The 26,867-nt window shown below is 39.4% G+C and overlaps 3 protein-coding genes across 6 annotated transcripts in view; 2 read left to right on the forward strand and 1 right to left on the reverse strand.

Moving 5' to 3' along the window:
- Positions 1–9,779, forward strand: part of lrrc7 (leucine rich repeat containing 7) — a 30,080-nt gene extending 20,301 nt beyond the window's left edge. Inside the window, exons 17-23 of the mRNA XM_030791492.1 lie at positions 906–1,086; positions 1,542–3,249; positions 5,132–5,251; positions 6,441–6,677; positions 7,058–7,150; positions 8,390–8,464; positions 9,672–9,779. Coding sequence (XP_030647352.1) covers positions 906–1,086; positions 1,542–3,249; positions 5,132–5,251; positions 6,441–6,677; positions 7,058–7,150; positions 8,390–8,464; positions 9,672–9,779 — 2,522 coding nt within the window. The remainder of the gene's footprint in view (positions 1–905; positions 1,087–1,541; positions 3,250–5,131; positions 5,252–6,440; positions 6,678–7,057; positions 7,151–8,389; positions 8,465–9,671) is intronic.
- Positions 9,780–12,479: 2,700 nt separating this feature from the next.
- Positions 12,480–18,258, reverse strand: lrrc40 (leucine rich repeat containing 40). Its single transcript, XM_030791421.1, has 15 exons — positions 18,083–18,258; positions 17,782–17,963; positions 17,547–17,620; positions 17,304–17,433; positions 17,072–17,195; positions 16,690–16,832; positions 16,351–16,523; positions 15,887–15,977; positions 15,559–15,604; positions 15,335–15,443; positions 15,076–15,183; positions 14,715–14,825; positions 14,514–14,591; positions 13,815–14,000; positions 12,480–13,323 (listed from the first exon to the last, which is right to left on the reverse strand). The coding sequence occupies exons 1-15, from the start codon at positions 18,225–18,227 to the stop codon at positions 13,218–13,220; spliced, it is 1,806 nt and encodes a 601-aa protein (XP_030647281.1). The 5' UTR covers positions 18,228–18,258; the 3' UTR covers positions 12,480–13,217.
- A 762-nt stretch (positions 18,259–19,020) lies between these two features.
- LOC115827384 (serine/arginine-rich splicing factor 11) lies at positions 19,021–26,759 on the forward strand. Of its 4 annotated transcripts, none has more exons than XM_030791201.1 (13): positions 19,021–19,384; positions 20,381–20,514; positions 22,451–22,578; positions 22,672–22,674; positions 22,726–22,815; positions 23,971–24,017; positions 24,131–24,264; positions 24,420–24,501; positions 24,660–24,773; positions 24,860–24,949; positions 25,133–25,225; positions 25,324–25,501; positions 25,925–26,759. In XM_030791201.1, the coding sequence occupies exons 1-13, from the start codon at positions 19,263–19,265 to the stop codon at positions 26,114–26,116; spliced, it is 1,407 nt and encodes a 468-aa protein (XP_030647061.1). In that variant the 5' UTR covers positions 19,021–19,262; the 3' UTR covers positions 26,117–26,759. The 4 variants fall into 4 exon arrangements, with proteins under 4 accessions (XP_030647061.1, XP_030647060.1, XP_030647059.1 ...); XM_030791200.1 differs by lacking the exon at positions 22,672–22,674 and adding an exon at positions 25,005–25,028 and having other exon boundaries at positions 22,451–22,560; XM_030791199.1 differs by lacking the exon at positions 22,672–22,674 and having other exon boundaries at positions 22,451–22,560.
- The last annotated feature ends 108 nt before the right edge of the window (positions 26,760–26,867 follow it).

The following is a 26,867-nucleotide window of genomic DNA, read 5'->3' on the forward strand; positions in this document are numbered from 1 at the left end:
TTCTCTAGCTCCACTAGTAAACCAAATGTGCATCTTTCAAATGAGCACATGTCGAAAGCTTATAATCATAGAGCTGTCAGATGCTGAGCATATATCTCGATTTGACACAATGCTTTGGTGCACCTCCGTATAAGAAGCATCTTGTAAAAGACTACAAACAAGACCATTTCCAAACACTGACATCTTACATTTCTAAACTATCAAATCTTTGAGAAAGATTTACAAAATTAAAAAAAAAATTAAATGGCTGTGTGAAATTTAATACATACAACACAATTCTTTCTGTAGTGACACCACTCATGTTGATATATCAGCTTCACAGAACAAGCTGGGTCAAGACAGTCATTCTGTGCAAATGCAGCACAAACTGTTAATTGCTACAGTGTATTAGTGCCCCCATGAGGCCAATGTCATTGCTTGGCCTCCTTCATTGCTTCATTGTTTTTATTTTTTGCTGCTTATATTTAGTGAATAGGACGTACCCCATGACCATGCACTGAATACTGATACACTCAGTATAATCTCATGTTAGGTTTAAAAAGCCTCCAGCTTTTCAAGCTTGTATTTTCTATTGTCACTCCTAATTTAATTTGCATTTCCTCCTTTGAGATTGCATAAAAAACAAGCCTGCAATGCACAATTATAAAATAATATCCTTGGGGGATATTGTATCCTAATTAGGTATGGGGCAAAGTACACTAATTGCACTTCTTCATATAACAACTTACTGCAGGATTATAAAAATTCTTTGAAAGGTTTTTCAGCATCACACTTGCCCTTTTAATGTCCTGAAATTTCACACATTAAAATGACCACAGGATTCATTCATCAAATTAGTTTCTTTTTCTTTACATATCATCCCCAATTTTAAGATATGTTTTCCTCTCTTTTCTCTCATCTCACAGAGTCTACTGATGACTCAGACCCAGACAAAATGCACTGCTTGAACAACAGTGGCTCTTCAGCCACCTACTCAGACTACTCCCCTTCCCAGGGTTCATCTGGATCCTCCAATCCTCCCGGCAATGTCACCAATTTACAGACTACAGGGAAAGATGGAGCACCCCAGACACATTGGACAAACAGGTTAAAAGCTTGGTTATTTTTTGCATTTGTTGAATTTTTATCTACTGAATATGCTTTAACATCAGAGCTCCCCTGCCAACTGTTCAGTGAAAAGTTAAAGGAGAAATTTGCAACACAAAACGTTGGACACTGTGTTAAATGTTAAGCTCCACAGAGATTCTGAATGCCAATGACACAGTTCAAGATTTTTTTTTTGAGGGGGGGTTCTTTACTAGATTACACAAAGATATTCTGAAATCCCATAGAAACTATCAGGGAAGTGAATTTGCCCTTCAGCCCAGGTAGGAATGAGTAGTACAGTTATATGAATTCAGAGTGGGACTCTCAGAACAATTTAGATTAACTTAAATAACTTATATCTGGAAGCAATACTCAAATTTGAAGTCTGGTTATCTGTTTATTTCCTATAAGTTATCTTACATGAGCTGTTATTTCTTTCATTTCTTCCTATACAGGCTTGCTCAGTCCTTCCCCAAACCCATTGAGACCAAGCCACTGCTCAGCCAGAGAGAGACGCCACCCTCCAGCACACTGCAGCAGCGAGGTGAGAGGCGGCCGCTCAGTGACACTTTCGACAGCTGGAATGAAGCCCCCCACTATGACAACACAGGTTTTGTGGCAGAGGAGACACCTCTGGAGACACCAAGCAGTAGCAGTGGCAATCCCATGCTGGGATCCAAACCTCGGAATGCTTCGACATCGCATGGGCGGAGGCCCCTCATGAGACAGGAACGTATCGTGGGAGTCCCTCTAGAACTAGAGCAGTCATCACATTCTTTTCACACGGTACGGAACACTCCAGAATCTGAAGTGCCTGGACCTCCACCACCAAACCCATGGCAGAACTGGACAAGGACTCCAAGCCCCTTCGAGGACAGAACAGCTTTTCCCTCAAAGTTGGAACTCACTCCAGCAAACAGCCCTAACCCTGACCGCAAGGACTTTGACCAGGAGATGAGTGAATTACCTGGCTCTTTCCCCTCGACAGGAGCCTGGGGGTTCCTGGACTCCCAAGACTCAGGGACAGGAAGCGGAAACCCCAATATATTCACACATATTCAGGGTCGGAAAGAACCAAACAAGAGTACCACTATGGTTCCTAGCAGGAGCTCTGAAAGACTCTCACCAATGATGAAGGAAGTTAAAGCAAAGTTCAAGAAGTCCCAAAGTATTGATGAAATCGATTTCGGATCCTACAAGGTATATAGCATTCCTTTAGACAACTACAGTTCCAGCATAGAGAATCAGGGCAGTGTGGACAGACAGGACCTACCTGGACCTATGGAGCAAAGCATGTCTAGGAGTCAGTCTGCTCCCATGCTTGACGATGACCTTGATGACTTCAGCACCAGTAAGGCCCCTCAGCAGAAGCCCGCAATTCCAAAGAAGGTTTACCATTTTGATCAAAGTTTCAATCCTCAAGGAACCATGGAGGTTGTGAAGCCGGACAGAAGAGTTCCTCCACCTTTCCCCAACACTCCAGAGTATGTCAACCAACCAGGCAAGACTGCTCCCAAGGAGCTTGTCAGCCCCAGAGGTTATGGCCGTTATCCAATGGATTCTATGTTCCCCTTTACTCAACCCAGTGTTAATGAGGATGTAGCTCCTCCACAGTTCCCTCCCCAGAGGTCCAGGCCAGGGTTCCTGCGACGAGCAGACTCTCTGGTAAGCTCCACGGAGATGGCGCTCTTCCGCAGGGTCAATGAAGCCCAAGAGCTCCAGCTGTCAGAGCACTACAACCGACCGCAGTTCAAAGGTATTTTGGACCATCAGAACAGCCTGTCCACCATGGCAGACACCCAATTCCACAAGCGGAATGGTAGGTATGAAGAGGAATACTCATCTTACCAAGAGCCCAAAAAGCCTATCATGGGTTACCCCACTAAGAGCCTGACGCAACGACGACCCTTGTCTGCACGGAGCTACAGCACAGAGACATATGGGACATCCCAGGCCAGACCCGTGTCCGCTCGACCCACCATGGCTGCCCTGCTGGAAAAGATGCCATCAGATTACAACCTGAGCACATGTACTGAGAAGAGTGCCGACATAGACATGAAGCTCAGACCTGTTCCTCTGAAACCTGAGGACACCATTTCTAAGATGCCAGTAGATTGGAGACAACAGCTTCTCAGACACATAGAAGCTAAAAGATTAGACCGGGTGAGTAAGAGAGTAAGGAATAACGGCACACAATCGTTAGTGTTGTTAACAGAGTGTGGAAAAATTCTCTTGACATACATGCCTGTTTGATTCATTGTGAAAAAAATTCTGTTTAGCTGACTACCTGACTGGTATCTTGTTCTTTAGTTTGACCTCACAATCACAATTCTACCTGTCAGGACTTGATGAGAAATTGAGGAGAATTGCTAATGACTTTAATTTTATGGAATGTAAAGAGGTATAATTGGACCAGGAGTGTTGTAAAGTTTTATGTGAAATGCGTAACAGTACATCACCACATGTAATAGTGCCTGTATTCCATTTAGTTTTTCTGTTTCATAATTGTTATATAGGATGGTGAGGAACCTATAGTAAGTACACTATAATTACAGAGCTTTACATGCAACTTTATGTGGTGTTTAACTACACAACTACATGCATCCAGTACCTCACATTCACTGGTATAACACACTTCATACCACAGTACACCAACACCAGTTTTCACAGTTTGGTCATATTTTTGATGTACTCACTGTCACAACTTCTAGGTCTAAATCAGTTTAACCTTGAGTGTTTGTGTGTCATGCTAACATTGACAGTGTGCTGTATTGTACTGCTGTTGTTCTGTTTGTGAAGTTCACTTAATCTGTTGTAGCTTTGCAATGTGTATGTTGCAGTCCTGTATATCCCCAGCTGCAGCCTTTGACCTTTTTGTGTGGCACACCCATTCAAACATGTCACATGGTTGTTTCCTCCAATCAGAGCGCTGTCCTTAAGCACAACACAGTAAACTTCGGCATGCTGCACTATGGAGGCTATGCTGCGCCGCATGCCAACAGAAGCATGACAATAAACTTTTACAATAACACAAAGCATGAAAACCAAACAACACAGTGGCTACCTCTACCAAATGTGAGTATTAACAGAAATTACAATTTAAGGTTTCCATTTAGCAAGTAATTTCTCAAATTTTATAATGGAAAAATTAAAATCCCTCTGTGAAGTAAGCCTCAACTCAATTACTGTGAAACTACATTTAATATGAATATAACTGAAGTATTAAACTTTTGAATGAACTCTCTTTTACATTAGAATATGAATTATTTCCATTGAAACAGTAAACTTTGTATTTGTTAACACACCTTAACTTCACGAATGAAGTGATCTAGAATCTGTTGGAATACCTAAAAAGTAAGATAAGAGAAAACATTACAGGCAACAACCCTGGGGAAAAAAATCTAGTTCAATGTCATTTCAACAGGTCCATTCTGTCGAAACTAACTCTGTAAGGAGTTTCCAGAAAGACCTTTTGAAGGTATCTACATCAAATGACCATAATTCATACTTCACAGTCCAGCAACCTCCTTCCCCATCAGTACTAACTCCAGAAAAGGCACTGTCACTCTCTCTCTTATCTTTGTCGTCTGAAATACTCCAATGTCTTTGTGGTGTGTCTGCAGTCATTGTGTCTGCTCAAGCAAGCTGTACAGCGTCTGCTTTATGGGCTACAGTCTTTCACTGTTACCATTTTACAGGACAAGGATAACAACCACACTCACATACAAAGAAACAAAGAAATGATCATATTTGTCCATCAATATAATATGAAATTTCCCCTGTTAAACTGTTCTTGCAGTTCAAAAGTCACATCCTGGTGAGTCTTCCTAGTGAGTGCTACAAACACTGCTGAGTAATGTATTTGTCATTTATGAGACAGGAGAAAAGGAAAGCTGAACAAAAAATGGCTAAACAGCGTTCTTTAATCTACCAGTAAAACGATGTGTTTACGAGAAATATCTCGGGTTTGTATTGCTGTTAAAGGACTAGCTCATCATCAAACATAAATGATTAAGATATTGCTCATGCAGTTGTTTTTCTTCAGACCCCTTCACAACAGAGCAATATGTTAGATAACGGACAAGATATGGTTTCCCCGAGCAGTCAGTGGGCACCGTACTCACTGGGAAGGAGAGATGTGCCACCAGAAAATATCATCAAAAAGGTACAGTGGGCCGGGGGGGGGGGGGGGGGGGGGGGGTGGGTACAGGGGTCATAGATCTAAGATCATAGATCTATGTAGATCTAAGAAAAGTCTCAAACAGATGTGTGATAGTTCACCGTCTGTCCTTGCCTCGGTCTGTCCTAGCTTATTGTGTACTGTCTTGCTCTCTCAGTGTGGTCAAAATGTTGTCAGCGTTAGAATAAAGTCCTTGTTTGACCTGAAGAATGATTGTATTAGTTATTTGTCCCATGCCAGTGTCTCAGATGAGAAATGAACTGCAACCCACTAGAAACAGCAAAAACAGAAGTGGCTGGTAAAAGATGTATGTGTGTGTGTGTGTGTGTGTGTGTGTTCCTCCATCATGAGCTCCATATTTCTTCTATAAAATATGCAAGACCCAAAAATGACTTTGCACATTTATTCTGATCTCACCACATGTCAGTTTTATTACTTCCATTTTCCAGCAATCAGTTTTGCACCTGCTCCATTTTATTATATTTTATGTTTTGCCTTTCCTGTTAATCCTAACCTGTTCTTTTTAGATAGACCTCTTAATTTAGCTGTAATTGTCATGTCAATGTTTTTAAATGTCATGGCTAATTGCTAACTGCTGCCACAATTCATTTTCGCTGTGCCACATTTTTTCTTGGTCTCCTTGGCAACTGGAGTCAGTCAATGTCTTAGTGTTATGTCTTGGGCTGTCATTCAATGCTGGTCATTCTTTCCAGAGCTATAGAAAATTGAGATTGCTTGTACAAAATGCAGACTGAGAAAACGCTATTATGTGCAAAAGTCACAGTTGTGCATATTCTGTAGTTACATTCTGTCGGAGATTTGTAATGTTATCCAGTCAGTATTTCATATTCTCTATTTAGATCCTCTGGACACATTTACATTTAGCAGATTTTCATTACGTCACTCTTTAGTTATGATTTTTGTTTGTTTGCTTTTCTTTTTCAAATTACCACAAGAAAATTTCATCTTTCATGTGTTTTTGCACAAATTTTTCCAAGCCTTATTCTGGTGTTGACACTACCAAATGACACAACTGGAGTCATACCCGTTCCAGTTTGGGTCACATCGGATGCTGATGCGATATGGGATGACACCCCCGCCCCCACCTCACCGCCCTGTGAAATTAGACATTTGCATGTTTAGAGCATCTTCTCACAGACTGACTCATCCACAGGCTGCTGGTCACAACCCCCACCAAACGCAGACCATGATCATCACATCTGCCTCTGCCACGCCACCTCTCCGCACGACAAGGGACCAGCAGTATGAAGGTGCCATCAACAAGATTTCCGTCCAGCAGTACCAGACCCCCCTGCCCATGCCCGTCAACACCACCAGCCCCCGGCCACAAAGTGCACGATGCCTCATCCAGACCAAAGGGCAGAAGAGCATGGATGGCTATCAAGAGCAGGTAGAGTATGGTTTAATAATCTAACCACACTGACAATCTGAGGTACTCAGGAGAAACCTGAATAAATGACTCTACTGAACTCAGTTGAACTTCCGTTGCAGTAGCAATTGCAGTTGCCATAGGCTTTTGGAAAAACTTGGTAAAGAATAAAGAGACACTTAACATGTCAGAGTTTTGTGTCAGTCTTATGTGAAGAAGACACCAGACTGAAACTGAAGCTTTTAACTGCTAGCTGAACATTTCTAACTTACTATTCCTGCAGCTTACATGTGCTTGGTTTGATTTTCCATTTCTCTTTCTTTTAATGGTATTTAGTTTTCTATCTGTAGTTTCTTCATTTATCATTTATCATTTATCTGTGTGCTGTATGATTTGGACAGTTCTGTGTTCGCATTGAGAAGAACCCTGGCTTAGGTTTCAGCATCTCAGGAGGAATCAGTGGACAAGGGAACCCCTTCAAGCCTTCAGACATGGTAAGAGTAAAAATCCCTTTAACAAATTCGTTTAAAGGACTAAGATACAATATACTGAGAATGTAATACCCGCAATTTGGTGCTTATTTTATTCCATTTTTGTGTAATTATGTTCTGTACTTTTGGAATCATCAAATGCACATATTTCTCTTCATGGTGGAGGAAATTGCACATCTCTTTGGAGTTTCCATGGAAACATGAGCTGGTGTAATATTCAGCATTACACATCAGTAGGCTGTGTTGCCTATAACTTCTTTGTGCTATGTCACTGTTTAGCACAATTTAAAATGAAAACAACAAAATGAAAAGGAATTGAAAAAACAGTTATTTTAGTAGTATATTGATCACAAACACATATCTTGATATGCAGAGCAAAGAGAAATAAATGAAAATTTAATTAAACGGAATAACAATAATGCGTAACAGTGATGTTATTTAACCTTGGACTCAAATGTATTATTTCTATTCAGCTTGTTCTGAATAAGTTCACATTTCCTCCACCTGATCACACATAGGGTACAATTCTTTTGAAACCTTGGCAGAAGTTAAATATACTTTGAATTGAATAAATATAGTTTAAGAAAAAAAAACATAAGCTCTTATCTTACACAGTACACTGGTGCTCATAAGTTTATATTGTTCATAGTTATCAGATCATTTTCTTTGCTGTATTTGGTTGCTTTGGGAGTCTTTCAAGAAGCTGGATCCCTGTGATGCCTCTTGGAATCACCTCCTGTAAAGTTTGGTGGACTCACAGTATGTTTTACTAGTGCTAAGATGGATGCAACACAACAGATGTACTATTGTATGGTTGATGTTTTTACAATCTCTGCCTTGAAAAGTGCTTTGAAATAAGATGTTTACTAAAAAATAAAGTCATGCAAATCTTTTGAAAGCTCTATATACTGAAAAAAAAAATAACTTCAAAGATAAGAAAAGCAAGAGAAAGTTAAAGCGCAAGCTCATATATATGTAATATGTTGTGCCATGATTTTTTAATTTTAGATTAACACGTTTAAGTTGATGCCCTAGTAAAATTATTTTAGTGAAAGACGCCTGTTTTTTTTTAAACTCAAGAGCAAGTTCTATAAATGAAACACGACTGAGTCTGTTAATAAGTAAAAAAAAAAAAAAACCCAAACAAACAAACAAAAAAAACTTAATCCAGATTTGAAAGGCAAAGATTCTAAACCATCCTCACCATGTGGTTCCTAACCCCATATCACTTTTGACTTATAGGGTATCTTTGTTACTAGGGTACAGCCTGATGGACCTGCCTACAACGTCCTACAACCAGGGGACAAAATTTTGAAGGTAACCATGTTTGCCACCATCACATTTTCCACATCCTGTGATGATGCATCTTTTGCCACAGTGCCACTAGAGGCCTTGCATGTTGTATTATGTGCCAAGTGTGTGTGTGTGTGTGTGAGTGAGTAAGCGTGAGAAAGAGTGTGTAAATCAAGTGAGCATGGACTCCTGTTTTGACCTTTGCCATAGCTCAACGTGTTTTTTTTTCCTTGTTTCTGCATTGAACAGTGTATGGTTGTGATGCTTTTTCGAGCTGCAGAATATTTTGCATAAATGTTGATCTGGACTGTGATCCATGACTTTTAATAAATGTAATGAAGGTGGAACACTTGACAGTGCTTTGATGGCATGAAAACTTAGCACTTGATATACATGATTTCCAGGGGTTCAAGTACTTGAAAACATGCATATTTATCCGTAAAATCCCTTTACCCTCAACTTTCTTTCCTATCTTTCTAACTTTGCCTCTGGTAACAGATTGAATCTGGTCTTCCAATTATTTCCAATATTTATGAATCCAAAATCTCTCTCAACTTTTAAATGTTCTTTTAAAGAATAATGGTGCCTATAATCTGACAAAGTTCATTTAATGGTCGCACAGACCAGTGATACATTATTAAAATGTCATACCTAGCTTGGAAAAACATTAAGGATAATCACATTCAGTTACATTCACTTTTCAAGAGGTCAGTGAACATTGAGCGTTTCTAACTCATATGAAACTCCCATCTCACACATCATGCTCACCAGGCTCCATGTGCCTAAATAACTAATTGGGATGCGCAAACCCTCTGTAGTTATTGGCCTTTGGTAGCCTTTGGTAGGTAGATACACGTATGGTTTATAAATGTGCTGCAGCTAGAAATGTTCGCCCACACCGTAGCCTGCAGATGCTGCAGGCTCAGTCATCGCTCTCTTTCTCCACAGATGGAAGTGTGAGCTGAAGAGCAGCTCTCTAAAGGCCAGCTTCTTTCCTCCTTCTCTCCTTTACAGCATGATCTCCTCTTCTTCCTCCTTTTGTCCGCATCTCTCTCTTTTTCCTTCTCTCTATGACGGTGTGCGTTTCTCTATCTCCTCTGAGCTAGGATCGTTCCCAGTGTTCCTGTGCTGCCCGCCTTCACCACCCCCCCACACCCCCCCAACGCCAACCTACCCTGATCTCTTGTACAGCCCCTCCTCGTTCACCATATGCTTCGTTCTTGCATTGCAGGCCAATGGACATAGTTTTTTACATTTGGAACACGAAACTGCTGTGTCTCTTCTGAAGAGTTTCCCGAAAACTGTGGACTTGGTAATCTTAAGGGAGAGCACAATATAAATATTTTTTATATCATCGCAACTCCTCACGCCGACGGGGAACGCAGGAGTATGTACAACTTTTGTTTTTAAATTCTAGGAACAGTTTGCCAATTGCTGGACCAATGGCAAACACTAGTGCCAAATGTACAGTAGAGAACATATCTTAATGCGTTACAACTGGATTACTACGTGTATGTATTCAAATCTTACGTTGATGTGACTGAAATTCATTTCTATCTCTCAGCCAGAGGCTGTAGGTGGGTGCATTTTTTTCTGCTTATTTATACTGCCTTTTATTTTGTACCTATTTTTCCTAGTTGCTTCTCATTTAAATATCGAAGCATGGAAGCACATCTGCTTTTAACTGAGTCACATTTACCATTAGAACTGCCTCAACTTTGTATATGCCTTGTGTAAATATATTCATTTTCAACACAGACATGAAAGGTTTGAGAAAGGAAGGCTAACAAAATAACCATGGGTCATTTTTTTCAGTATTATTTGAGTTTTGGTAACATTCGTGCAAAAAAAAAAAAAAAAAAAAGTTTTCTCCAGGATCGTGCATTTCATCAAACAGTTGACAAAGGGAGACAAAATCTCTCCATTCAGTTTCTTTAAGAAAGGATGGATTTGCACTGATAAGCTGAAGGAAAAGCACAAAGCAATACGCTCTCTAAGCTGCAGTGACGAAAATGGAAGCGTGATTGTCCTGCAGTGCCCCCTGTTGGTCGTGATCCTGACAGGTTAATGATACACTGAGAGGAGATTAGGAAAATGGTCTATCTAAAAGGTCATATAGAACAGGGATTCCTGATCCTGCACCTGTTGGCTCACTATACCACACATTTTATATACCTTCTCTGCTCTAGCACACCTGATTCAATTCATCGGGTCATTGTCAAGCCCTTGATTGGTTGAGGCAGATGTGTTTACAGCAGGGAAAGACCTAACTGGGTGTCTGGGAGCAGGATTGGGAAACACAGATATAGGAATTTGTGTAGAAACAGAAGGTAGTACAAATGGTTACTGTGAGGCAGTCTGAACAATTTTATAGTAAGAGGTTGAGAGGGAATATCACACTAGGTGTATGTCTGCTGAATCCAGCTCAGTGCTCTCAAATTCAAACTTTTCCCCCTTAAAAAAAACAGTTTCTGAATTATACATTTGCAACATTTCACCCTGTGTAAAGAATTTAATTACATTCGTTCAGCTGCGCATGAACAACCCTCATACATTAAGAATGACATCCTAACATGAAAAATACTGAATCATTTTCACGTAGGATTCGTCATCTCATAAGGATTTTTAACCATGTTGGAATAAAGCGATTCATGGCATTATGTTGATTTCCATTTTTTTTAATGTTTAAAAGCTTTAATGTTTACAGCATGTTTTCACTTTTCAAGATGTCTTGTTAGAAATAAAAATATTAGGATACTTTGTTTGGTTTTTTTTTTTTTTTTTGAGAAACCTTTTGTGTATTTTTGCATCATTAGAACTGCAAACTTTATGCCATCAGCCAACATAAACTTGAAATGCCAGAGCAGTCTTCACGAGCAAACTGATCATAACTGTAATAATTGGTGCCATAGAATCTCTATCACCAGTAAACTGCTTATGAACCCTGGTTATATTTTATGAAATTATGGTCAAATGTAGCATTTAGAGAGACATTTTTTGAGCAAAACTAAGCATTAAAGACCCAATCAAAAGCCCTAACATTAATTAAGTTCACAAAGCAGTTTAGTTATCATACAAGCTTATGGTTGGACGTGGAATTTAATTGTTAAAAAGACTATTGTAACAGAACATTTGATAATATAATTATTTTTATTAAATGTTTTCAGGTAATGATTTCTAATATATTGATATACTTAGCTTTGCTCAAATTGTGAGATTTTATAAGGATTATGAAAAAAAGTATGGAAAAAAGAATATTTAGATCATAGAAGAACAGCTGTAGTATCTCACCTGTAAAGCTATTTCTACAGTAATTGTGAATTTGTGTCATATAAACCTATATATGTACATGAATATAAAAAAAATGGTCATTTTTGTATGTGTTTAAAATCTTATTAAATATGAAAGCTTATATGGTATTATTCAGTCTAATTGCAGTATTGATGTAAATAATTGTGAATGAAGACATTGAAATAAATTTATTCAGATAGATTGTGAATGTACTTATAGCTTCCGCAGTATGAAGACTTACAGGACTTGAATGCTGCTTCATTTTCTTGTGCAAAAAGTTATTCTATCAAGGAAAAGAGAATTATGTTTAGTTGGACAAATTTAGTGACAGTTTATCATATTACTTATTTATTTGCACATGCAAGTTTGATCCTTCCAATTTTATTTCTGTATTAACACAAAATATGTAATTGATATAGAATATATTCTGTGTCTAGAATGCATTTTGCAGATGCTATCTGTAAATATTTAAGATACATTTTCTTAAAAAACGGCCAAATCAAAAATGTTACAAAAAAAAAAGGAAAAAAAAAAAATAGAAAAACCTTCAATGCTGTGCCATAAATACCAGAGCCATTTTCGACTCTGGGGGCACAGAGTTTTTCAGTATTTAAGAGGTGTTTTGAATAATGTATGAAAGTCTTTATTGTAAAAATAATAAAAAGTCACTATTGTTATTGTTTGCTATTCTGTGATGTTTTGTTATTCAGACAGCGTTACGCACAGAGCGCTTTGTTGTTTCCGGAAATGTATTTATTGATTCAGAGACGTCGGACAGACATCAGGTAAGCAAACAAAACATTAAACGCGACAATCAAATTATTCAGTCTGTATCTTCAGGCTCTCTTTTTGCAGCATCCCAACAAGATTGTGATTAAAAGCATGCTCTCATATACGTTTAAGTGAGGAAAATTTTTAAGGAGTTATCTCTCAAGATGAAAATTCAGTAGCTGAACTGTCCATTACATCATCAATATTAGTTGGCTGGTGAAGCAAGTAACAAAGAAAACTTTCTAGAAATTGGCAGAAGATGCTGAAAGACATTTGTCTTTTAAGAGTCTCAGTCAAAAACGTACTTTCTGAATGTACTGAAGTAAATAAAACTATTCAGTAAGTGCTTATTTGTCAGATAGGAATAATAACTCATTTTACAGAGTTAACCAGGTAGAAAAAGGAGACAGACTTGTAGCTCTTGACCACTACTGTCCTAATGTAGAGAAAGGCCAAATAATATGATGATTATCATGCAATGTAAACATTTTGAGAGTTGGATTTTGTTCTTCTTTTGATTATTTAATTGAGAAACAAGTAAGAAAACATTTATTCATGCTATTTTGTGGTGGGTTGTCACTTTAACGTGTGCAAATACGACTTAAGAGTTGATAGAAACGGTGACAGCAGCAATAAGATGCAGCACACCACAGCAAATACCAAGCACAATCCACTGACGGTAATGTTAATATACTGCTGATCCTCTAGTCTAAAATCATGTGGGAATTCTGCTTCGTAGGTACTCCAATAAAGCGTCTGTTCCTTTGGCGACAATGGCAGCCCTGGGATTGCGAAAGGGGTTTCCATCCAGCATTAGAGCCCTGTGAGAAGTCAGACATATTACCAGAGACGCTCAAGAACGGAATCAAAATCATATACTACGTAAAGCAAGTGCACGGGTTGATTTGATCAGACTTTGCCGAGAGTCAAAACAGCCTGTATAGCATCTTGTTTACGAAAAAGACCCAAAATGACAGCTTCACAATAATTTAACTGTCGCAATCTAATTGATCTACGCAGAGCCTCCAACAGCTGGGCCATTTCCCAGATTTATAAGCCACTGCCAGCATGACTAAGTACATAAAATATGAGTGCAGATAAAAACCAGCCAGCCTGGTGGGTCATGTCTAACTTTGCTCTGTAATCCACTCTCTCCCTGTGTACTTTCACTCTTGTTCCGTGCGCTGAAGAACCCTAGTGAATGTGGTGGGCGATGTGACTAATCACACACAAGAAAAGCTCAGATCAACCACAGTACATCTTTGTCTGGGGGGCGGGGGGGCATGTGAGCGCAAAGCTGAGAGTTTCTTACCTCAGGCTTGTACAGTTGCCTAGCTCTGGGGGCACCTGCATGATGTCATTGTTCTGCAGATCCAAAGTGGACAGTCTGTGGAGAGTTTTCAGTCGGGCGGGGTCAATAGCGCCCACCTGGTTGTTACTTATTAAAATCGTCTCCAGGGTAGGAATGCTATATAGCACATCCGGAAATGTCTTGAACCTGCAGAGAAAAAGAAAAGAAGAAACGGGTAAAAATATGAGTAAATGTAAACGTATAAAATAATAGTGCGGTCGGCCTTCCACGTTCGCGGGGGTCAGGGGCGCAGGACCCCTGCCAAAGTGGAAAAACCGTGAATATCTCTAGGCCCCCCCCCAAAACCTGAACTCTTAATACTGTTGACCATATTTAACACACAAAAAAGTAAAACGATACACTGTACTGCATTTATGACTTACTAAACTTTATTTTCTTTTTCTTTTTTTTCTTTACATTTTCTAGTCTACGCGCATCGTCTGCGATTTACCGCAAAACTAAAAAAAAAATTTAAAAAAAATCACATTTAATTACTGACGACAAACTCACAAATAATCAAATCTGTGAAAGTTAAACCCAAGACAGTCAAGGTTTGACTATATTATAATAATCTATAGACATGTAAAAACTTTAAAACATAAAATCTGAAATGAATAAATATCATGGGTGGTGCGATGAACTTGCACTGTCAACAAATACCTGTTAAAAGACAGGATGATACTCCTGAGTTTGGAAAGTGCCTCCAGTTCCATTGGCAGTGCGGACAGAACATTGTTTCTGAGCATGTCCAAAATAAAAATAAATAAATAAATAACATGAATGTAGTAAACAGTCTTGGTTATGGCAGTGTTACATAATTACACTATATTTAAACCATGTAATAAATTAATGCCCGTTTACCTCAAATCTATGTGGGATAACTGTTGTAGCATGCAAAACTCTGGTGAGATGCTGGTCAGCTTGTTGAATCCAAGGTTTATATCACTTAAAGTGTCTTTCAGCTCCACAATCCTAAAGAAAAGAAAGAATGAAAATGAACTCAAAAAGCCTAATGCTTTCTAAATGCACAGTAACTCTGCAAAGTTTCTGAAGCTACATGGTATATTAAGGAATCTGTACATTTTCTTAAACATAATACACAAAACACTACATTCAGTGTCATATCGTGTAATAATATACAACATGATTTTAAAGTGGTGGTGTCACAGGGATGTTCAGGATTTGAGTGGAACGATGACAGAGTAAATGCTAATATGGGCACCTGGGTGGTAGTGCAGTCAGCTGGTTCTTGCTGAAGTTCACCGTGGCAACAGCATTATCATTAACAGCATCAAATACCTCATCGGGTATAGATGCCTCCTGTTTCTCGCTATGGACGGAAAAAGTATAAATAACATGTCTAAGAATAAAATTAGATGATTACAAATTAAAGGTGTTTTAAATGTGTTCTTTTGGAGTTTTCAGATAAATTCACGTTAAGAAAAATGACACAAAGTAATATTAGCACCACGTTAGTTTACCTGTAGTCCAATGTCTTGAGAGTTTTGATAGAATGGACATTAATCCTGGCTTGACTTGGGAGAGTCATTGCAGTCTTAGGTTCATCTTTGATTTTCTCCTCTGGTTGCTCTACAGATTAGAAAGAAATCACATTTTCCTCACACTGAAGGACAGAATAGTCCTTCCCTGGTTCAAATCCATAAAATTCAGTTTAGTTTAACCCATCTGAGGTGATCATCACTACCTTGTATTCGACCTCTAAGGTATTTCAAAAGTTCACCGGTGCCTTTCTGTAAAATAGACATAAATAAGAACACCACATGACATATTTTTAGATTTTGTTTCCCTGCCTATGACTAACCGGACATTGATTACATTACAGCTGACAAAGCCTAGTCCTTAATCGGAGGAGAAAACCCTTTACCTTTCACCACAAAAAAACTACAAAAACAAACAAACAAACAAACAAAAAACAAAACATATGACTGAAAGTATGCTTCAGCATCATCATATCTGAGTAACTTCACCATGGATTTACAGGATTTAGAGGCCTAAATGAGACAGACACTCACTGTTAGGAGGTCTCTTCGGATTCCTCTCAGAGGGTTGCCCTCCAGACCCAGGGTCTTTAACTTGGGTAATGTACCAAGAGTGTTAGGCAGACTGTGTCACATACAACAGAAAGAGAACAGCTGTTTTCATACACTTTTACAGACGCCATGTCACTGTACGACATATTTTCAGAACGAATGCTCTATGCTGAATATTAGTGATAACAGCAGACCCTAATTAACAACAGTATTAGCATTTCGGACTTTGAACTAATCAAGAAATAAAAGAAATAGCAAAATATATGGAGTGGTAAGTACTAAGTATTAAACTTTTATTTTACAAAGCTTCAGCACTGCAAATGAATATGAGCATAATATCAGGCTATATACCGGAAGACATATTATATAAAATCAGTTAAAAAAAAAACAAAAAAAGTTGTAAGATGCAAATGTAATCTAATGATCAGATGGAAAATGCTCAACACCTGCTAATGTCATTGTTAGTGAGATCCAGGCGCTCCAGGCCTTGCAGTAGTGTTATTTCATCAGGAACCTTTTTCACCTTATTGTCCCTCAGCTCCAGGACAGTAAGACCACTCAAGTGTCTTAGGTGATCTGCTTCAAGCACCTCAATCTGGTTATTACCAACATGAAGCTCCTAACACAACAAAATCAAAGGAGGTGAATCTTTCATTTTTGCAACCATCATTTTCAGTTTTTTTTGTAATATGAATGAATTACAGTTGGTTGAAAGAACAGTATGTGATGATAACTTGATTGGTTGAGCTGTACAAAAAAATGTCACATTATTATTTCATGTTTACCTTAAGGGTTTTGCATGAGGGCAGTTCGGGGAGGAAGTGTAATTTGTTGTGCCGAATGTAGAGTTGCTCTAGGGAGGCCATTTGAGCCAAGACGGGGGGCACACTCTCTATCTCATTCCGGGAGCAGTCAAGCATTCTCAGATCTGTAACAGTGACATTTCAGTTCAATTTTCTACCAGAGAGCTTAGTGAAATTAAACACTGTATCATACATATTCATACTGCGTATAAACAGTGAGATTAGATATAAGACTTTTTGTTTTGTTTTGTTTTTTTGTGTAAATTGACAATGGAAAATCTACTTCTCTGCTGTTGTTATTATATGTTCTGTGTATCTGATAATAACAGAGAGACAATTTGTTTGTTTAAACACTGTTACGTACTTCTCATTTCACTAATTGCTGATGGAAGACTCTTCAACTTGTTGCAAGACAAGTTGAGTTTTACTAGGTTGGTTAACTTAGCCAGGCTGTCTGGGATCTCTATTAACTTATTGTTGGAGAGGTCCTTTGATGGAAACAAAAGAAAAAACAAAAACAACAACACAGCTTTTATGAGAATTCATATTCATTATGTAAACAATATGATATGGCTGTTATAGGAAGCAAGTCTTACAATGTCATCCAAGTTGGTCAGCTGTCCAATTTCAGTGGGAATGTACTCCAGCTGGTTCTGTTGCAGGTGAAGGCATCGCAGGTTTGTCAGATTACAGAGCTCTAGTGGCAATTCTGTCAGCCTATTGTGACTAATATGGAAAAAAGAAGTAGTCAAGGATGAAGAAATAAAAAAAAGGAAAATTAAAGAATGAAAAAACTATGGCTAGAAAGCTTTTGATCACTGTAGGCTTTGGAACTGTACCTGAGAACAAGTTTCTGGAGTTGTTCCAGTTCTCCAATGGACTTTGGTAGTGTGCTGAGTTGGTTGTCATGAATCTGGGACACATGAAGCAACAAAAACATGAACCTCAAAAATCATTGCACATGTTCAAAAGCTGATATAAGAAATGCTGCCAGTTTTTAAGTATGACTTAAGTAAATAGATACAAATATCACGTGCATTTGACTCAATAAGTTTTAGCTGTAAAAATGCTCACATCTAAAACGACCAGTGCAGGCAGCAAGCTGACATCCTCTGAGAGGCATTCAAGCTTATTCGAGGAGAGCAAAAGTTTGGTTAAGTCGGTCTGTTCCCACCATCGATCCGCCGCACCAAATGACAAGTTCTGTTTCGCTTCCTCTGGAGTGTCTATGTTAAGTCTCCATACGCTCTGTGGAACTGGAATATGTGAGAGTTCAACAGTTTGGCCCGCATCACATTTCGATGACTAACTAGACCCCTGAATTTTATGTTGCTGAAGGGAGTACAATATCTAACGGTATTTCAGATACATTTACCTTCAGTCAGTCCTCGTCCTGAAAGATTGAGCTGCCCACTTTTTCTGGCAGCTTTTAGTAGACCGTGAGGCACTGGAGATTCTTCTTTCTCCGTCCTGAACCCAGCCCTGGAATCCACTTTTGCACCTCTTTTGAAACGAGACATTTAGAAAACGTAATTGCAAGATATTATGCTTGGCTGATATAAGAGTATAAAGGCAGCGGCAAGGGAAATTTAGTTCAAGTGTCAAGGCTGGTGAAGGTTGCTATCGTTGTGTAGCTGGTCAACCAGTGACTAACGTTAGCTGGTATATAAAACGCAGTAAACAAAGTACTTCGCTATCCAGGCTAAGCGACTAGCTAACTAGCATCAGCCATGTGATTTAAATTTGAAGGCAACTTTTCAGATAGAATGAAACTATTTGCTATTAAGACATCAGCACACAGCTTTATTTGCTGTATTATATTTGAATCTTGACATGAAGTAAGTATGTTACGTTGCCGTTGCCGTTGCCGTTGCCAATCATAGTTTGGCGCGCCCATATAATATTTCTAAAACATCAGCACCATAGAAGTGAACGTGAACGGAACGTTAGATATGACGTCACCAGGTCCCATCTAACCGCCCGACCATGGAACCATAGAATTAAAAAGGAAGCTCTTAGCTCGGCTCGGTCAGCTGATCTCACTATCTGTTTTAAAGTAAAAGTCTAGTAGCAAAATCGAATGCACTGTCCAGTCAAGCTACCCCACACATTGATGTTATATATTACAAATGTAAATATTATTTTTGCAAGAGTTTAAGTGCTAGCTGTGGTGAAATGTTAGAATGATACAGAGACATCAGAATTTATTGGTACTATAACAAATATCCAACTGTGATATGTAAACTTTTATTTTAACAGAATTTGCTTGCTAGTCCCGACGTTGTACAGAGGGCGGCAGTGTAGACGAAGACTACTGCCACACGAGTTAATAGAAGGTGATAGTTAGCATTGGCTAATTGTCCCAATTTCTGTGGACAGAGAATACCCAAATGGATCGAGTGCTGTGAACGGACTGGACCGGGTTTGATGATCGCGCCGACATTTAAAGAAAGCTTAAAGCTAGTAATTTTACACAGATATTGACATTTCTTGTTTTCCAACGTAGAATATCAATATTTGTGACATAGCTAGGCTAGGTTGATCGCGGGCCGAACATGAACTCCACTACCAACGTAGTTCAAGTGACGAATGTGTCTCCCAGCGCAACGTCCGAGCAGATGAGAACTCTTTTTGGGTTCCTGGGGAATATTGAAGATCTGAAATTGTTTCCACCAGAGTGAGTACCAGAAATACGTAGCTAGTAACGTGTTAACTCAGAAGCATTGAACGCTCGATTTGTATGCTGCCCGATGTTGCTAACAGCTAAAGATAGGTTAGGTAAAGTTATGTAGTAATATCTAGCACGCCAGCTAACGTAGTATTACTTGTATGTATTCACCAAGTTAAACTAGGCTAGTTCACATTTTGTTAAATGTATGTAGACTGCTCAGTTTAGCCGCCCGCGCTCTTGGGAATTTTTTCCTCCCATACGACGTTATTTAGCCATCGTCTCACATGCTAAGTACCCAGAGAGTTAAGGAGGTGGCATTATTAGGCCATTTACGTTGGCGCGTCGATTTTTCAGTCATGGCTGCATGAATTAATAGGTCATGGAAAACATGATACTTTAGAAGTCGTAAGTTACATAGAAATTAGCTGCACAGATCAGCTATCCAAGAGTTTAGTGAAGTCACTGTAATAACTGAATTTGATAGTCTCAGCCAAATCTGTGCAAATCTCTTAAATGACTTACAGTGGTTAGGGAGGCCACTCGGGCCAGGGTACATCTTGTAATACACTGATGGAGATGCACAGATAAATGCACTGTTTTCCATCCATATCCTACTGCTGATTTTGTTTAATGAATAATGCATATTAGAATTGGACGCCATAGTTTTCCGAAAGCTAACTTGTATTCTGTGCTTTTGCTGTTTTTCACCCGTCGAAAAACAACTGGCCTCACGTCATAACTGCAGTTCAGGTAGGACGTTGGCAACATCTGCCCTGGCGCATCAATGACAGAATTAGACAGACGGAGCGTCCGTCGGTGATGTTGGTTCTACTGCCCACTGAAATCAGTAGATTTCAGTCATTTTAAAAAAAGAAAAGAAATGCAGGAGCTGTGATGGCGCTCAGTAATTTTTCTTCAAAAATCGCCTGAATGAGAGATTGTTGGACTCGGTATTTAAACATGGTGTGTACAACTTGCAAAAGCATTTATATTTTCTTCCAGTGATTCTCCCTTGCCTGTGACTTCACGTGTCTGTTTTGTAAAGTTCCGCGAATCCGAGTCCGTTGGGGTGTCTCAGCATCTGACAAACACGGTCTTCGTCGACAGAGCCTTGATCGTCGTCCCTTTTGCAGAGGGTGAGTGCTCATCTTTCTCCCCTTTTCCTCTCCTTTTCTTTTGAAAAGAACAATCTTTTTGGAGACACCAATAATATTCTGTAACATTACTTTTGAACTACGAGAAACTATATCACATTTACCTTAAAAGCACAGTTATATCTTCCAGTAAATTTATTTAAATTAATGCGTATAGCCCATAAAATAAAAAAAAAGTCTTTGGCCAGGATTCAGTTTAACACTCTTGATGAGGAGAAACTGACCTAAGGTGCATAAAGAAATATGTCTCTGTAGTTAATTTTTTTTTTTCTGTGTGTGTGTGTGCGCGTGTGTGTGGTCTGCGCATGTGTGTTTCTTTTCTGTAATGGGCTAAGAAATTACAGAGCCTCCTTAATAGTACAGAAAGTAGTCTCATGCCACCCATGGGCAGTCCTATATTAGGGCACACCGTAATGTAGCCTACATAATACAATTTAAGACCCAGGTCTGGGGAAAGAAGTTTTCATTACAGTGACTTATCAGTGTAAGTGCATGCACTTAAAATTCAATATAGGGCATGGTAAGTACATTTCATGGAAGTTTACATAATCTCTGCATGCCAGGTGTTTCAAGTGCTATGGTTGGTATGTATCGCTACACAGTTACTACTTTTATCACATTTGAAAGTCCACTGTCTCCACCCATGATGTCTATACTTATGTAACTGATTGTGGGACTTCTATGTATGTGATTTTTCTCACCCCCAGAAGTGTGCACACGAAGTTCGAGTAAGGTTCAGTTTAGTCGATGCGGTGCAGTTCTCTAGAATGTTCTATAGAACTTCTCCACATGACTCAAAAGGCCTAAAATACTTTTTAATGGTGGTGTTTCTTTTTGTTGTTGTGTTTTCCAGTTCTTTTATCCTGGTTCTGCCAGTCCTAAAATCCAGGCTCCGCAGAAAATACCACCCCAACAGTTTTGTCCTCTGCAGTTTGTCCTGTTTCTCAAGTGTTCTGTCTCTCTGTTGTGTGCCTCTGCAAAAGACTGTGTTGAGGTCATATTAATTTCAGATTGATCACCCATGGATCTTATGCACCTCACAAGATATCGTTTTTTTTTGTTTGTTTGTTTTTGTTTTTTCAAACTCCCCCGCAGCATTCTGTGTACTCTGTAATTCAGTCAGAGAGGGCTTTTGCTGGCAGAAACCCTCTATATGATGGAGGGCATACTGCTCTCTTTCTCACTCTATCTCAGTTTCTCTCTCTCTTTATCTGTCTCTCTCCTTCCTTCTTATCCACAATTCCTCTTGAGCACTTCTGCCCATTTCTACAGTTGACATACTTGCACTCTCGTAGCCTTGTAGAGTTGAGGTGTGACTATGTTTCGTAGGGCTGCGTCAGGATCGATACATAGAGGTTATATTACAGTTCTGTCTGTGCTGTGAATTTTCACAGGCACCAGCAAAAGCCCTACAAAAGAAATTCGATCTTTTTGTTTGTTTGTTTGTTTGTTTTTTACGTTTTCTTTTTTTTTTCTTTTCATGTCATGGTAAGTCGAGCCATTGGTGATGAATTGTGATTTGAAATGTAAATCCAAAAATTATGAACTCTTGTTTTGTCTATCTTGATGTCTTTGTGTGCTTTATAGCGAAGCAGACGGCACGAGTCGCTTGTTCATAAAACAGCTTATGAGAGCACACCCCTCTGGAGAACCGGCTGTGCTTGCTTACATTTGGTTCATGACTTAAAAATACAAGTTCAGGTGATACCATCTTGGCAGTGTGTATAGTGACATTTTTATTTCTGGTAGTGCAATGCAATCATGCTTTTGTAAGGGAACTCATCTTTTTATACCTCTAAAAAGGTTTATTGACCACAGTGATAATGTAGCTTTGCAGAAGTAGCTTGTCTCAGCCTGTGGGTCTGTTTGTGCATGTGGAGGTTGTGACGACACTTGGTAACATTGTTTTGTTTGACAGGAGTGATTCCTGATGAGTCCAAAGCGCTGTCACTGCTGGCTCCAGCCAATGCTGTCGCAGGACTTCTGCCTGGGGGAGGGCTTTTGCCCACACCAAATCCAATTGCGAACGTAAGTAGCAGTAAATTTGTTTGGTTGCTTTGTCAATTAGGCCTCTAGAGGTCTTGCATATTTCCTGTCTGAAAGTGATATCTTGACCTTGTAAAAGACTTGTGAATGCAGCAGGTATTAAACTGGAAAATAGTACGTTGACCACAGAATTCCTTTATTTTGTAGATTGGAGGGGTCCCACTTGGTGGTCTGGGAGGTCCTACTATGGACCCCATGGCAGCTTTGGGAGTGCCTGGACCCAATATGAACCCCCAGGTGTGATATTAGACAGATGAACATAAATAACGTAGAGATGCATATATAAATGCACACATACGTACATTATCCGCCACTATGGTGGTGTTACACTTTCAAAGACATTGTTCTCCATTGTAATGATTGTAAATGCCATGCTGTGATTTTCACCACTCATTTGATAACACATCATTTGCTCTCATAAGAGACTTTTCAACAGTCAGTTTGAACTATAAAAGCGGGCAGTCATATGTAATTAAGTCAAACAGATACAGTTGATACACCAACCACTTATGCCATTTTCAAATGCACTGGCCCCAAACTAGGTAGTAACGATTGAAAGCTTCACATTGCATCAGCAATTAATCTTTTTTTAAGCCTGTATCTTTTAAAAGCCAGTATGAGGAATAAGAAGATAAAATAAGGAAAAGTTTTGCATAAGTCAGTGCTATGTTAGGCCAACTTTACAGAGTTGTGAGATAATATGCAAGTAAGGAAGCGTATTCTGATTGTGCTGCTTCTCCAGTGACTACCATGCTCTAAAAAGATAAGGCCGGATAATATTGCTTTGATAATTTTGGAATTATACATTATCAAGTTTGAATGTCCAGTTTAGTCAGCCATTTCAGCTAGCAACGATAGACTTGCCCTTCAAGAAATAAATGACACATGTTGGCTCCCTTTTCAGCTAGTGACAAGCTACCTAGCTATATTTGTAGCATGAGATGTGCTAGACAGCTCATTAAGCTTTTTAGTTATCTTTCATTGGCTCAGAAATGCCAGCTGTTAACAGCAAGGTCACGCTAGCTTTGAAGGCATTGTATCATAAAACATATACATCATGCAGAGAGATGCTTTAAAACTGGTGACGTCTCTTCCTCATCCTCCATGTTGTCACACCATTCTCTTTGTCAATAGTATATTTGGGCTCAGATCAATGAGAAACGTATTTAGATCATTCATGCAGGCGTAGTAGTGCTGGAACAGTGAATGTTAGTATCAAAATACAGGTTTAACTGTTGCATTTTTTTGGCCCTAATTTTACGTTTGTGACCGCATGACACATCTAAGTCAAGAGCTGTGCTATTTGGACATCTGCTTTGCACTTTATAAGTAATTATCATAGAATGTCCTTGTTTCAAATTTTGATCTGTTTGCCCATGTTTTTCCTCACAGTCTTTGTCTGCAGAGCAGCTTATGAAGCTGATGTCCATGGATCCAAAGTAAGTGCCATTGCTTGAAGTTACATATGCAGCTTTGATACATGGCACATGGCAAAGGACACATACACACACACACACACACACACACACTCACTCTACCATCACTATTACAGGTTAAATCCCATGGCTGCCGGACTGGGTCTCAACCCTGCGCTGAAAGCAGAAGCAGCAAGTAAAGAAATTGAGGAGGCCATGAAACGTGTGAGGGAGGCACAGTCTCTGATATCTGCCGCCATTGAACCAGGAAGTGAGTGTTTTCTGTGAATTCACATCACTTAGCTATATTCTAACTTGTTATTAGGTTTTTACACGTTATTGTACTCGGAACTGTTGCATCCTCATTTGGCAAAAGAAATTTTTAGTGAGTACCCTGATGTGAAAATGCACAATTTTGCCTGTTAGATAAGAAGGACGACAAACGGAAACATTCAAGATCCCGTTCTAGATCAAGGAGGAGGCGATCCAAATCTCGTTCAAGGCACAGGTAAAAAAAAATAAAAATCAATTCCGGTAACCCAGATACTGTCAAACTAATTACCACATCCTATTCAATGTTAGACACATCAGAATGAATCTGTTGTTTTATCTGTACATGTTGAACTCTAAGACAGTCGTGTTTGTGTGTCTTCTATCTGGATGCAGGAGATCAAGTAGCAGGTCACGACGGCGCTCTCGCTCAAGGAGTAAGAGGAGATCCAAGAGTCCTCGTAGGAGGAGGTCCCACTCGAAAGACCGCAGCAGACGCTCTAGGTCAAGGTCTGTATTTTGACCTCAGAAGAGTCAAAAGTTGTCTTGTTCTCATTTTTTGCCTCGTTTTTCACATGTTTTCTCTTCTTGTACAGGGATCGGAGGAAAGATGAAAAAAGCAGAAAACGCTCTAAAACACCCCCCAAGAGCTACAGCAGCGCAAGACGGTCACGAAGCGCCAGCCGGTAAGTTTCCGTTACTGCCTCTTACCGTATCACAAGTTCGAAATCCATTCCAAAGACAACATCTTCTGACAAACAGGAAGCAGAACTGACTTATGCATGCATCCTCGTGTCACTAGTTCTCCTTTTGACCGTGCTTTAGTGTTGGGTGGTCATACTAAACATTTTTTGGATTTCCTCCTTTAGCCGACGACACAGAAGAAGTCGCAGCGCCTCCAGGTCACCAAAGAAGTCCAGGTCTCCTAAGAGAAAGATCTCTAGGTCTCCTTCTCCTAGAAGGTACAGCAGAGCCGGTTACTGCCATTGGCTCTTTGGAATGCATTGTCTTTGTCTTTAATAGCATCTGACTCAGTGCGATATGTTGTTTCTCCCTACAGACACAAGAAGGAGAAAAAGAAGGATAAGGACAGAGAGAGGGACCGAGATCGTGACAGGGAAAGAAAGGATGACCGTGACAGAAACCGTGAAAAACGAGAGCGCTCCACCAGTAAGAAGAGCAAAGATAAAGAGAAAGACAGAGACAGGAAGTCTGACAGTGAGAAAGGAGATGTAAAGGTACGTGGTTCATGCAATTAGATGCTTGACTTCTGCTTCAGTGATGGCTGCTCATATTGCTGATGTTTCTACATCCTCAGCAGTTAATGTTAGTTCAGGGCTCTGCGGGAAAGATGTCAGCTAATGTTCTACTCAGCTCTACTATGACACTTTATAGTGGCGTTTCCTTTACTTCGGCAGTTACCTGTAAATTCTGACCACATAATACTTGGCAATAGCTGTCTTGTTACCCCTCTACATGGTATTCAACTTATGAGGGTAGTCTTGCCTTTTTCATACTACGTATTATTTATTACTATGAAGGGTATTGTTCATGTATTAACAATGTCAGATCTGTTGTATGATTTTTTTTTTTTTTGTTCTACTGATACCTTCATTTAGACTCATTTGTTTGCCCAAAAACCCCCATCCCCCTTTCTTTAGGTGACACGAGATTACGACGAGGAGGAGCAAGGCTACGACAGTGAGAAGGAAGAAGAGCAGGAGAGAAATTCAGATGCGATGTCCTCTCCGCCAGCCCAGAACGCCCTGCAGGAGAACGCCGAAGACACGAGGAGAGGGTCGGACGCCAACAGCGAGGACCAGCACGACGAGGACATGGATATGAGCGACTAAAACGGGCCAAGAGCGTTCTTGATTTGATTTTACATGATGGCAGGTTTCTCTTAACTACTGTATTGTCTGGTGGAGGATAGTCTTAAAACTGGTGAAAACACTTCTGCATTTTAGAGCCATTTGTTCCCGTCAGACCTATAACCTTTATTATACTGTATATTAGATTAGTCAGTTTTATTTCTCATGAAACAGAGTGATCAGAATGAGCATGTGTAGGACTTGTATCCACTCAATTGCGTATAAACCGGCACAAGCAAAGGAAATAGCCTTCAGTTTAAAACAAGTATAAATATCCTCTGATTTCAACTTACTGCTTTGGTCCCAGTTTCCCCCAGTTTTTTTGTTTGTTTTGTTTAATTTTGTACCTCCTAGTCTTGAAAAGTCTTTACATTGTCAGAAGAGTTAGCCTATAGAAATCAAAATCCACAGCAATTTATTTAATATGTTTTCCGGTCATGACTTCAGTGTTTTCTTTGGTGCATTTTTCTGGTCTGTCCTTAATCAAATCATCCTCTTTTGTGGTATATGCTATACATACACTCAGCTCCAGTCCATCTCTCCCTCATCATTACTCATCTTCCAAGAGAATGTTTCTTCATTACCACTCTACTGTTTGCAACGTGTTCTATTATTCAAAATTGAGAATAAAAGTTAAAAAAAAAGTGTTGTGGCAGTACAGTTTTCACTGGGATTTTTTGCATTTTTTAAAACGGGAAACTGGGTACTGTGCTGTACTTTTCTTATCTTACAC

This window comes from Chanos chanos, chromosome 14 (genome assembly GCF_902362185.1).
Source record: "Chanos chanos chromosome 14, fChaCha1.1, whole genome shotgun sequence".
Taxonomy (NCBI): Eukaryota; Metazoa; Chordata; class Actinopteri; order Gonorynchiformes; family Chanidae; genus Chanos; species Chanos chanos.

Bases quoted from the DNA above. Each gene is read 5' to 3' on its own strand.
- LOC115827384 (XM_030791200.1), top strand. From the start codon at position 19,263: ATGAACTCCACTACCAACGTAGTTCAAGTGACGAATGTGTCTCCCAGC. The intron at 22,561-22,725 runs GTAAGTAGCAGT...TTTATTTTGTAG, and splicing joins CACCAAATCCAATTGCGAAC to ATTGGAGGGGTCCCACTTGG. The intron at 24,950-25,004 runs GTAAGTTTCCGT...TCCATTCCAAAG, and splicing joins CGGTCACGAAGCGCCAGCCG to ACAACATCTTCTGACAAACA.
- lrrc40 (XM_030791421.1), bottom strand. From the start codon at position 18,227: ATGTCTCGTTTCAAAAGAGGTGCAAAAGTGGATTCCAGGGCTGGGTTC. The intron at 17,434-17,546 runs GTACAGTTCCAA...TTTCCATATTAG, and splicing joins CTCCAGAAACTTGTTCTCAG to TCACAATAGGCTGACAGAAT. The intron at 15,444-15,558 runs GTAGTGATGATC...TCTAATCTGTAG, and splicing joins CCTTAGAGGTCGAATACAAG to AGCAACCAGAGGAGAAAATC.